Source organism: Athene cunicularia (genome assembly GCF_003259725.1).
Source record: "Athene cunicularia isolate RWA chromosome 1 unlocalized genomic scaffold, athCun1 chr1_part1, whole genome shotgun sequence".
Taxonomy (NCBI): domain Eukaryota; kingdom Metazoa; phylum Chordata; class Aves; order Strigiformes; family Strigidae; genus Athene; species Athene cunicularia.
This window is the reverse complement of record NW_020799091.1, coordinates 56,300,328-56,312,864: the sequence shown is the minus strand read 5'-3', so window position 1 is coordinate 56,312,864 and position 12,537 is coordinate 56,300,328. Positions and strand designations below refer to the sequence as shown.

Below are 12,537 nucleotides of genomic sequence, written 5' to 3'. Positions count from 1 at the left end.
GGACTAAGTAAGCAGACAGAAAATAAATCATCACAGGCATCATAACATACTGGTCAAAATATTAACTGCACTGCTTTGATGTCACCATCTCCGAAAGTAACAAATTAGTACATTTATTTGCATGCTACTCTCCTTGTATGCCAAAAGCAAAACAATAAGCTCTTGCACATAAATAGTAAAAACAAATATATATCACACTTAGTGACACGTGCCATTTCTTGGTTTAAATGTTCAAATCCTGGGACAGTCAAGCAGATATTGGAGAAACAGCAGCTGTATAAGACCAGAAAACAAATATCTAGAAAGATGAGTCAGTCAAAGAATGCAACCTATATCATTTAGCTCAAGCAATTAACGTCACATCATGCTAAACTGGATTGGTAGCTAATACACCAGTGTAACTCAAAGGGTACAATCTAGTAATGTATCTTAATCAAAGGAAGGCAGTATTTTATCAGATCAGAGCAGGAAACGCATATTGGCGTTATTTTATAATGGTAAGACTATTTTGAAATAAACATTTCCTTTAATATGAAGCTGTGGTACTAATGTCAGTCCTTGAGCAAAAAGACCACTACATGCCTGTGTATCTCAGGATACTCTCTTTGATACTGATCCTGAGTATCTCAGGATACTCTCAACTCTCCTGTTGCTGGAGAGGGAACCAACCACATTGCAGTATTACTTTGTGTACATATGAAGCAAGTTCCCTGTGCAATTTCTCTTTAAACAGTTTTTAATTCTCATTGCTTCATTTAAAGAAATTCTACTCTGTGATGAAGCTGAATAATTAAAAAATAATTAAAAAACAAGAAAGCAAAAAAATCCAGAATAACACCAGAAAGTTCTCTCAAAGACTTTCTGAATGTGGTGTTAGAAGATAAACGTCCATTGAAACTGAGGAGTTGAAAGCCCCAGACTGAGCCCCTTCAACTCCCTGGCATATAAGGGGAATCAAGCCATGTCTGCACTGCTTGTTCAGCACCAGGAAAATCAGCATATAGTGCCAACTAAATGCTCCAGGCAGGCACAAAATTAGCTCACAAGGCTCTACTTCATTCTGCTATAGCAAAACCGTTTCCCATAAAACAATGTACATTTAATAAAGTTTAACTTTGTCATTGGATCTGCATTTTCTTTAGGCTTTCTGATGAGATTGACATATTAGTCAAGATCATATCTCTGCACACCTCTAACACTGCAACGTCAGCAAACACTTGTGCTGTGAACACAGCCCTAACATTTCCAAAGAGACATTCCCCCCTCTGCATGGGTTGGACCTGTCAAAAATAGCACCACCATGCCTTCTCGCTGGTTCTTTAAAATCAGGCCATTAAATGAGGTCACTTTAAAGATAAATAGTCCTTTGCAGTCATGAATGATCGGTATGAGTTTTTGGGGAAAATCCCAGGTAACTCTCAACCACAGCCTCTTAACAGCAAATGACAGAATTTTCCATCTATCTTTGATCTCCAAAACCCTCATAACAAACACACACTTTAACTCTTAGATCAATGTTCTTTACCCAGAAACAAAGTTATTCCAGGTAACAACGGGTAACCTCACAATTTGACATCCCATTCCTTCCCTGTTCCTTAGCCACCCATTCTTAACAATATCATTTTAGGGGAATCAGATTTGTGCTTTAAAAGCTTTTTATTTTTAATGTATTTACCTTAACATGTGTATTATTATTATTATTATTATTGCTCAAAACACAATAAACAGCTTACGAAAGCACACATCCTCATTAATCTCTCAAACCACCAGAGTTCTTCAACTCCCCTGTATATTTTCCAAGGGCATTTCTGTAAAGCCTCATCATTAAGATACTAAAACAGTGCTGTGAATATACACAGGCTGTCAAGATGTCTGGTTTTACACAGCATCTCAGTATGCCTCAGTTCTGAGGTCTTCTTGTGCTGTGTCCAGAGCTCGTAAGTAAGCAGCAGTTTTAAAACATGTACTGATCATACAGCTCTTTTCTACAGACTAAATTCAAGTTATTTTAAAATGCAAATGGCATATAAACAAAGTTTTTCACACAGGGATTTTAGTTGGTCAACAATTAGTAGTCAAGTAAACCTCTGGGTAAAGTCCCTTCTGTGAAAGTCAGTAAAGCATAACTTCAGAGAAGAGGCGGGAGGGTTGTTTCTAATTACTCTCTTTGAACAGACTAATTGTAAAAGGATTAAAAATAGATGCTTTCACATCCCATAAAACAGTAGGCAGCAAATCAAGACCAGCATACAAACAAGGTTTTTTTTAAGCACTTGAAAAAACCTACCCCTCCCACAAGAGCGACTCACGTAATCACTCTTGAAAACAATGTGCAAGGGTAAACTTTCACAGTCAAGCCATCCTCCTAATGCCTGTAACTGCTCAGAGGATCCAAGAAGCTACAGATATGTAAGTACAGAAAAGAATTAACTTTTTAAACTATTTTTTTCACTGAACAACAGTAAGCAATTTCAGAAAGATTATTTCTTTTTTGCATTATACTGAATATTTGCATGTGATGTGGTAGGTAGGATAAATGATCTTTGGATGGGAGAGACAAGGCTTGTGGAAGAAATTATGTGATATTTTATGTTCACATATGAATATGCTGCAGGTTTATTTAAAGGATCTGCTGACCCACAGCATCAACAAGTTATTTCAAGACCTTTCTTACAATACAGCCTTTCGACAGTCACAGGAAAACATTAGATACTGCATTAGCTTAGACTGTTTTTTAACAACTAATTTAAATTACACTAATGTTGAAATAACAACTGTACAAGTAGTAAGAGAAGCACTGCAGTTCTTAACTCATTCACTAAACCTCACAGAATACTTTAATAGTAGGGTAACGCCTTAAAACAAATCCATACTATGGTCATGGATGCACAACTTGTTCTATCAAATGCGCTTCTTGTCTATGAAACAGCCTTTATTATCAGCTCAAGAACTTCTCAGTCACACTTCTCAAATCTAAATACTGCAACAGAGTATTTTAAGAATACAAAGTTTTATGAGCTAACTCTTTACCTTCTGACATGTATTTCTTTCAATTTTTTTAGAAAGAACTCTTTTTCTGTATTACAATCTCCAAATATCGTTCTCCTTATTACTCATCTTCATGCTACAAGGCTACAATTTGAAAACATCTTCCCAATTAAAAAAGATCAATTTTTCCTATTATACTGCTAAAACAAGATAGACTGTTCAACAGACAGTAACTCAACTACCATTTATCTTAAAAAAATAGAGACAGCACGCATGCCTTTGAGCACAGAACGAAAGAGGACTGTGTAATATTGTCATGGCTTCTCCTGAAAAGACAAGGGAACTGAAAACTTTAAAAACTGGCAAATAGTCTTTAAGAGCTCAAATCATCCCTTTCTGTTCTATAGATTGAGGAGTAGATATAGATGTAATGAATAATAAACTTAAACTGGAGTTCTGAAGTTGTAATCCCTAAAATTAAAGACTGTACCTGTACAGGTTCCATATCATTCAGAAAAAAAAAAAACCCAAACAAAAAACCCACACCATATAAAAGGTGTGCATGTTTTCTAGTACTAAAACACAAATTGTTATTTTTCTTCTGATTGCAGGAATGTAACTGTTAGTGGCTCAGGTTTTATTTTGTTAATTTGCTATATTTTAGGCTCTCTCCTCACATTTAGTATACTTAGGCAAGTAAACTGAAGGGAGGGTAATCATCTCAGCTCTTCACATCAACATGCATCTTTGGCAGAGATGATTTATGTTAGATAGTTCTCACACTTCACAGGACGGATCACATTTGGAAAGAGATCCAACAGATAAGGGCGAGACATGTACACTTCAAATTACTTCCACTTTTTCTTTAACTAATTAAGCAGCACTTCAACTTCTTTATTTCTATTTCACTTACTGTAGCTTCTGTTATTTTTGAGCGCCAAATGTAACTGTCATACAACTTTGCAAAATCTGTAGATTAAAGAAAATAGATAAAAGCAGGACCATAAAGATGCCACAGTGTGTGTATCTGCAAATTCTGTTAAGCATTTAAAGAATATTATAATTCTTCATAGCCATCATTAAGACCATTTCATTTATGAATTGCATATGTGTGATTCCCTGATGTGTCACTTACAAATTTGGCTTTAGTACTCCAACAAATTTGAGTTTATACTGAGGATGAATAAAAGCACTAGCCTGGAATCTATCCCACCAAAATTAGCTGTGGGTTTCGACCTTCAATCTTCAGGTCATTAGGCCTACTCATTATCATTTAGGACACAAAACTCAACAGCTTTTGAAAAAAAAGGTAAATTAACATAATGCACTAGAAGCATATGAGTGTTAAAATATTAAACCCAGGAAGCTTTAGGACACTTCTGTCTCTTGCCTCAAGCTTTTATGAAAACATATGTAGTTCCCAAGATAACAATACACACACCTAGATATATGTACCCTAGGTATATGTTTTTTCTATATTAACAAAGCATTCTACTATGCAGCTTAGCATGGGCACTTTTTAACATACATAACTGAGTTGAATCAAGCCTTTTTCTCAGAAAAGACACTACAATGAAGATTACTCGTATGGTACATTAGAAATTCAAACAGTAAATATGACTGGTCAACAGAAAAGAATTAATTTTAGAGATCAAGGAAAAACATAAGCCTACATAACCACAGCACTGTATATTTCCCATCTTCTACTGGTTTTAAACTCTGTAAGACTTACAGAGCTTGCACCTATAGACAGCTGTAAGCTCAGTAAATGCTCAGGTCAGGAACTGCAGGGAAAGAGAAGTCTCTTTCCCAATGATTCATTTAAAATCATTTATACTCTTTATGCATACATAGCATTATTCCCCAATACTGTTTGTTAAGGAAGTATCATCCATCTCAAAGTGACTAAACCATACTGTAGAGAGTCAGAAGAGATCTTTCTAATGATCTGCTGTGCCTTTCTAAGAATTTAATTAGCACCCCTCTTAAATTAGCTCCTGGACAGATGGACTGGGGATTCATCTCCAAAGAATGAATATTATGGAGACAGACAAATCATACATTAGATTACAATACACAGTTAAAGCCTTCTACATGTTCCCTGTTCTGCTGAAAAGACAGATGGTGCTCCTTCAGCAAAAGCAGGAGAAGCAAACAAGAAGAATTAGCATACAGAGAGCAAGCTCTTTGTATCACTGCTTGCACATGATTCAAACCCATGTAATCTAAGGTTGCAAGAATGCAATTGCTGGCTCATAGCTTAAATTTATGCTTGTTAATAGTTAAATGTATGTAACATTACAATACTACATATAAAGCTCATCATACATCAGCATTTCTACGAATCAGGGTTTTGGATTACATAGTACTTCTAGACTGGAGCCACCATTCTGTTCACAAACACCTTTTACAGTACAGACTCTACTCCGAGCTGGGCTCTTGCATACTCCAGGATAAATGTAAAACAAATAATAATACCACTCAAACATTTTCACAGCAAACCAGTCTCCTAGAACAATTTATTTTCTTTCTTTGATGAGATTACAAAATAGGCTCAGAAAGGCACCTGCAGAGATTTCAGATATGCTAGATTTTGTAAACTGCTGGACATGGTACTGTAATTTTTTCCCTGAGTTAATACTATTGCTACCAACATCAAGAAAGCACACAGAATAGACTAAAAGCTGGCTAGTTAACAAATGTCATACAGTAATTAACTAAAACTTTTTTTTTTTTTTTTCCCATTGGTGGTCAGAAAGCAAATACAATGCTAAGACTTGAAAATGGCAAGCGAGAGAACAATGAATAACAACCTGCACTAGCTGCAAGCCTGGGCATAATATTAAAACTAATTTTAAACTCTCCCAGGTGTAAGGTCCTCCCAGGTAGAAGCAGAGAGCAATGGCCATGTTCCTAGACTGAATATCCTAGGACACAGTGAATATGAGAAGGACTTTGGGATCACAGTGAACTAACTTCACAAGCTCCCAGTGTAATGCTACACAACTCTATCTCGGATGCCTAATCAACAGAACAGAAAAAGCAGGGACATATTGGTGAGTATGCTTCCAGCTACACCGATACCGAGAGGCATCTGGAACCCCATCTTCTGTGTGGGACTAAGCTGGGTTAGAGCAGACATCACAGGACTATTTTGCCTTGTGGTGAGACATTTGGGAAGTTCAACTTGAATTGCCAAAACCATGAGACTAAGGGGGAAAGGCTCAACAAAAACCACAATTGCAGATTAATTTTAAAGAAATTTAAGTAAGACACACACACATTTTTAATAGGGAGGTTGACTGACCAAAAGTTACAGTACAAATGGCTAATTCTCTTTCTCTTCAGTTCTCCAAATCAAGACCAAACAGCATTTTAGAAAATATGCTTTGAATGAAAGGTTAATGAAATCTATAGACAAATAAATAAAATAACATAACCTGAATTATAGAAGTCACATTAAATGAGTAAGTGGTCTGTGTCACTGAGTATTGTGTGTCTACAGACTCAGAAAATGTAAGAAGCTGAACAACCTTCTTTACAATACCAATATAAAGACAGGAATTTTCAACACTTTATACCTTAAAATTTCACATGTACCTCTAAGCCAAAAAATTGTTGCAATGTTTTCTAAAATTATAAAATCAGTAAATTAATGTTTTTTTTTTCTCAAGTATATACTTCAAAATACTATCATTAATAAACCCAGAAAGCCACCAGGGAGCGGTATTTAATCCAACAACCTAGAAGAGGAAACATTTTGGTAGTGATTCTAGAGGGTAGCTTCAGTGGTGCATCTGGATTCAGAACAGTAACTGCCCATGTTCTCATAAGGTATTCAGGCACACAGCTCATTAAAACCAGTAAGAATCAAGTCCAGCTAGTCTGAGGTTTGCAGCTGTAAGGAGGTAATATTCTCCATTTTTGCTCCAAAAATGCAAAATACACAAAAAGTGCACAAAATGGGCCTGCTGGTTTTTTTTTAGATACATTCTGTGGAGGATGTCATATGTTCTGCATGTATAATAAGCTGATCACTAAGGACTGCTGCTAAGAAATAAACAGCAATCTGACACAAGGAATAAGATTTAAAAAAAAAAAAAAAAATCTTGTCTGAATAGCCTAGGCACCTTTTAGGAAGAAAGTTGTTCTTTTTTTTAAATGCAGCCCAGTTCAAAATTGACAAGAAAAGGTGAAATACCTGCTGAGGTGAATGGAGTTCATTCAACAACAGTAAGAGCTCAGACATACAAAGAAGTTATCATAACTCAGGTGATGCACATTAAGTAGTCAGATGGTAGCAATTTTATCATTTGTTTGGGCCCCAAATCAGATACAGTATCTCTTTTTTTTTTTAAAAAAAACAAATGGAATATATTCAGGTAATATAGGGACTAGACACCATGGTGACTGCTCAAATATGCCCATACATACAAAGAAAATACTAATCTAGCGAATTATAAAATGTGCTCCCTACATTAACAGTCAGAAATATTTTAAGGATAACAGAGGATCAAAAAACCACCTTCCCCATCCAGGGCTGACTCCCACAGCAGGCCAAGAGCCTGCTGACATCCTCTGTCAAGGAGTACAGCTTAGCTGATGTGCACACTGCCCTGGAAGGCCCGTAAACTGTGGTGCTTCAGCTTTCTTCTCACCTGTTTGTGTCCAGATTGTCCTGCCACAGAACCATTCCCCATGTACATCCATGTTAGCACCATGGAGAGACACCAACTCTCTCTCAGCTAGGACTCCTTCTCAATATAACCATGGTTTTATGTGAGACTGAACATTCTATTTTGAGGAACAAATTCTAGATTAATTTAGTAAAGATCTGACTTCATAGCACAAAATTAGGTAACATGCATTTTATGAAATTCTACTCCTAATGTAAAAAAAAAATAAAAAAATTTAAAAAATCATTGAAATCACAGATTTTTTCCTAACCCAGTTAAATGCATTTGTATGATAGATATTCTACATTTTACAAACATCTGTAGAAAGGCAAATGAATGGATGTGACAATTATGCACATTATTTATGAATGAAAACTATTACAACTTTATAATGAAAATAAAATTATGCAGTTAATATGTTGTAACTAGTTACTGCAATAGAACTGTTTATCATATATCTTAGATTATTCTTCCTTACATATAAGAAGTTATTTTACCTAAATTTCAAGGAAGGGATGAATAGAAGATAGATGCCATGCTGGGAGTATGAACAAGTGATCTGAAGCATTTAAATAAAAGAGGCAAAACAAAATACCTCTCTGACTCTTATCCAGGTGCCTACACAAACCCACACTATCTTCTGCAAAAAGCAGTCTATTACACTTATGTAAAATAAGAGCCATCATATGTGCTTCTATAAGGGAAAAGACGAAACAGAAGGAAAGTATACCAGGGCCATCCTCAGGGCAGTAATACTGTATTAATCCACTATCAAACACACTAACAGCAAGATGTGGAATGATGTAGAATTAACTAACATAAAATTACAGACATTCTTAAATCTGCACTACAGCTGGACTTGCCATTTGCTGGTTTAATTCCCTTATTCAAACCACAAACCTTTCATTTCAGATTTGACTTTGAACCCTGAATGCAGTATTCTCACCTCCTGACACGTGGTACATACTTCATGGGTTATCCAAGAATCAGAACATTGTACATGTCAGAAATCACCCACCTGTCTTTCCTACTGCCTGTTCAACACAGCAAATATAGACTTTAATACACTATCTGGGTGCTAAATTTCCTGCTTAAACATACGTAATACATGTTCATTTACGTATTTTAATACATATCATCCACTTCCTGCAGGTTTACTGATTACAGCTGAGAAGCTTATGCACCCCTGCTAACCTAGCCACAAGTCTGATCAGACTGGCTTATGCGTTGCAGGTACATTAATTGTGAACAATCTGAAATAATGAGGATTATCTCCTCAAAACATGAAAGAAGATATCAACCTTTTAATACTTTCACAAGTTAATAAAAGGATAATGAATACTTTATAAAATGTGTATCTTAAAACCCTTAAAACTGAGAGGCATTTTCCAGAAAAACTTTTTTAAGGTACAGCAAGCTCCAGTTATTTGTAAATAGTGTGTTGAAAGGCAGATGCTCAGAAATAAGCTAGACATTTTAATTAAAGGCACTAGATAGACTTAAAACTTTTATCTCCAGATTGTATTCTGCATTAAAGCAGAAGCAATCTTGTTTTCACTGATGATGTAATCCGTAAATGGTGCCTCTAAGAGGAGCAATGTCAAATGCCTCATCCTTTCTGACATTTATGTTTACACTATGCAACTGTCAGGTAACGCACCCAAGAAATACTTTGCACTGGAAGCAGTATCAATAGGATGGGGTCCTTTCCTTTTCTGAAATTCTGCTGGATAATTTTTTATATTTTTAAGTCCTCCAAATCACCGACACTCTGCAGCTCTTCCATGATACATCTGACTGTGCAGGTTAAACAATTTCTAAAATCTACTAAATTGTCAACATGTAAAATATTTCAGTTGGGTTCTCTCTCTTTTGCAGCACCACTGAAGAGTGACTAAAGTGGTAGTCTTAAGAATTTATGTATGTAATATTTGAATTAGATTCCAAAAGCGAATACTTAAAAACTAATATTAAACAAGCTGAATTATTATAATGCCAATATAGTAAGAATGCTGAAAAAAATTAGCTTCTCTAAACTTAAACCATTATAACACAAATTGTTAGGAACAGAAACTCCCTAAAAATTAACTGAAACACATTTAAAACATTTTGTCTGCTTGTCTGACCCTTGGGGCCTTCATATGATCCTTTATCATGTGGTTTCTTCAGACTCCTTTTTCCCCTCAGATTACTCTAAACAGTCTCCCACCTTCTGATCATCTATAAACTTCACTTTCCAAGTACATTACATCCCTGGTTTATTATTTTGCCTGCCTGACTTTCTTCAGGAGAAAAGGAATTGGGGTCAAACCAAAAAAGCCAAGAAGAGACATCTTTTTGTTTGCTTTTGGAAGGAGGCTTGAAAAATAATTCACCATAATGAAGTTTCATTTCAGTTTTTTACAATCTTGCTTTTTGCAACAGAGGTTGACCGTTGTTATCAGAAGCAGTTTATCTACATTCATTACATAATGTTCCCTTTTGTGTTTTTTTTCCAATGTTAGGTCCACTGAGCTTCCTGCAACAACAGTGGTTGCAAAAATGGACACTTTCACAGCTTCTCAGACAAACAGTTCCACCTGCGACTTATATGAGCATAAAGATACAGCACGGATACTACTGTCTGTCTTCTACAGCTCCATCTTAATTCTTGGGGTGCTTGGAAACACCATTGCCCTCACCGTCATTTTTAAAAACAGAAAGAAAATCAACTCCACTACCCTTTATTCAACAAATCTCGTCTTCTCCGATCTCCTGTTCTGTATTGCCTTGCCTACAAGGATAGCCTACTACGCCCTGGGATTTCACTGGCCCTTTGGAGAAGCATTGTGTCGAATAACCGCTCTCTTGTTCTATATCAACACCTACGCAGGTGTAAACTTCATGACGTGTTTGAGCATTGACAGGTTTTTCGCTGTTGTCCATCCCTTTCGATACAAGATCAGAAGGATTAAATATGCTAAGGGCATTTGTGTCTTTATCTGGTTTCTTGTATTTAGTCAAACTTTCCCATTACTTATACAACCCATGTCACAGGAAGAAGAAGAAAGGACTACATGTATGGAATATCCAAACTTTGAAAAAATAGCACATCTACCGCTTATCCTTCTTGCTGCCTGTTTAGTAGGGTACCTTATTCCCCTGGGGATTATACTATTTTGTTACTCTCAAATTAGTTGCAAACTTTTTCAAACAGCCAAGGAAAATCCACTGACTGAAAAATCAGGGATAAACAAAAAAGCCATCAATACAATCATATTTGTAATTATAGTGTTCATCATCTGTTTTACCCCATATCACGTTGCAATCATACAACATATGATTAAGAAGCTTCAGAATGAACCCCCATGCATGGAAAAGAAAATTTTCCAGAAGTCACTCCATTATACTGTCTTTCTGATGAATTTTAACTGCTGTCTAGATCCTTTCATCTATTTCTTTGCATGCAAAGGATACAAGAGAACTGTAATGAAAATACTGAGACGACAAGTGAGTGTATCCATTTCAAGCGCTGTCAGGTCACATCACGAAGAAAGCTCACGTGATGTGGGAGAAACACAAATGATGGTACTTGCAAAATCTGCCAATGGAAAACTACCTGAAAAATAAAATCTGTAGTACACCACAGCGGAGCAAGCTTAAAAATCCAGGGTCCACAGTAAGAGCTCAGTGTTCCCCGTGCAGCAGTTTAAGTAAGGTTCTGTTCTTCTGGATGTCAGGAAATCAAGGAGTGATGTTGGACTAAAAAAGAGTTGTCACAGGACAGCAGGAAAACTCAGCATTATAATTTCCCAGCTGTATCATTTTGACTGATCTCATTATTTTTCCAGGAAATATGCACCATTGTGAATGTTCAAATTCCACAGTGCACATATGTATGCCTGGATGTTATTAACTCAAGCAAAGACTCAATTCATGGTTTGGGTGTCTGCGAAAGGATTAAACACAAATAGCTTACAATTCAGACTGACTACAACCAGAATATCTGAAAATTGTAAGACCTCTAGCTGAGCTCCAATTACAGCAATGGTTTTGTTAGCCAAGCCACACAAGTAAAAGAAATCAAACTTTGAGATAAAATGTACAATTTCTGTGTATGTTTGACAGGTGCTTAGTTTACAGCCCATTGGAGGTGAAACTGCATTTTACAGTATCTGAAGCACAAACGTCTTATTGGACAATTCACATAGATAACATTGTCAAATGTAACAGATGAAAAGTTAATGAACTCTTTAGTTCTCCCCAACACCAAATATCTCCCATATGTTAAATCACTCATCTTTGCAAGGTGTATTATCTCTTTGCTCCTTTTCCTAAAGGAGAACCTTCTCTTCCAGTGTGTATTGTAAAGAGTGTCTACTCTAGTTGTAAATAAATTATTTATAAACACAAAAAATAAGTTGAAGCAAGAGACTGTAACGTGAAAACTGCACCATTTCAGTTAAAAGAGCAGTGATGCAGGGTTATTCAAAACTTCTGAAGTCAGACATGGACACAAGACAAACGTTTTAGAAACAGGAATAAATGTTCACAGTTATAGCCACCAAAAAGTAGATCAATGGGTTAATTCTGATGGTGTGAGATGGCCACCTCTTTTTAAGTGCTGTTTACCTGAGATCAATGAGGACAGCAGGATTGGCTGGGAAAGAACAAGCTTTCCCATTACGCCTTCATACAGCATATCTGGGATCTCTTTGGGCCCACTGAAATTGGGCCAGCAAAGAGACCAAATGACTTAAACACATCCTGCTGGAATTGGCTCAATACCAGTTGAGTATCCAGGATGCAAGCCCTGGGTTCCTGCTGTTGTGCCCTTCCGTCATGTGTCAGTTTCCTTCCCTACTGCATTCCTGGCCCTCCCATCTTTTCTTTT

The 12,537-nt window shown here is 36.3% G+C and overlaps 2 protein-coding genes across 3 annotated transcripts in view; one reads left to right on the top strand and one right to left on the bottom strand.

The window, feature by feature from the left end:
• UBAC2 (UBA domain containing 2) overlaps nt 1–12,537 on the bottom strand; it is a 91,313-nt gene that overhangs the window by 43,562 nt on the left and 35,214 nt on the right. The window lies entirely within an intron of this gene.
• LOC113482416 (G-protein coupled receptor 183-like) lies at nt 2,264–11,652 on the top strand. Of its 2 annotated transcripts, none has more exons than XM_026853027.1 (2): nt 2,264–2,409; nt 10,169–11,652. In XM_026853027.1, exons 1-2 carry the CDS (start codon nt 2,369–2,371, stop codon nt 11,271–11,273), a joined length of 1,146 nt encoding a protein of 381 aa, XP_026708828.1. In that variant the 5' UTR covers nt 2,264–2,368; the 3' UTR covers nt 11,274–11,652. The 2 variants fall into 2 exon arrangements, with proteins under 2 accessions (XP_026708828.1, XP_026708838.1); XM_026853037.1 differs by lacking the exon at nt 2,264–2,409 and adding an exon at nt 5,992–6,044.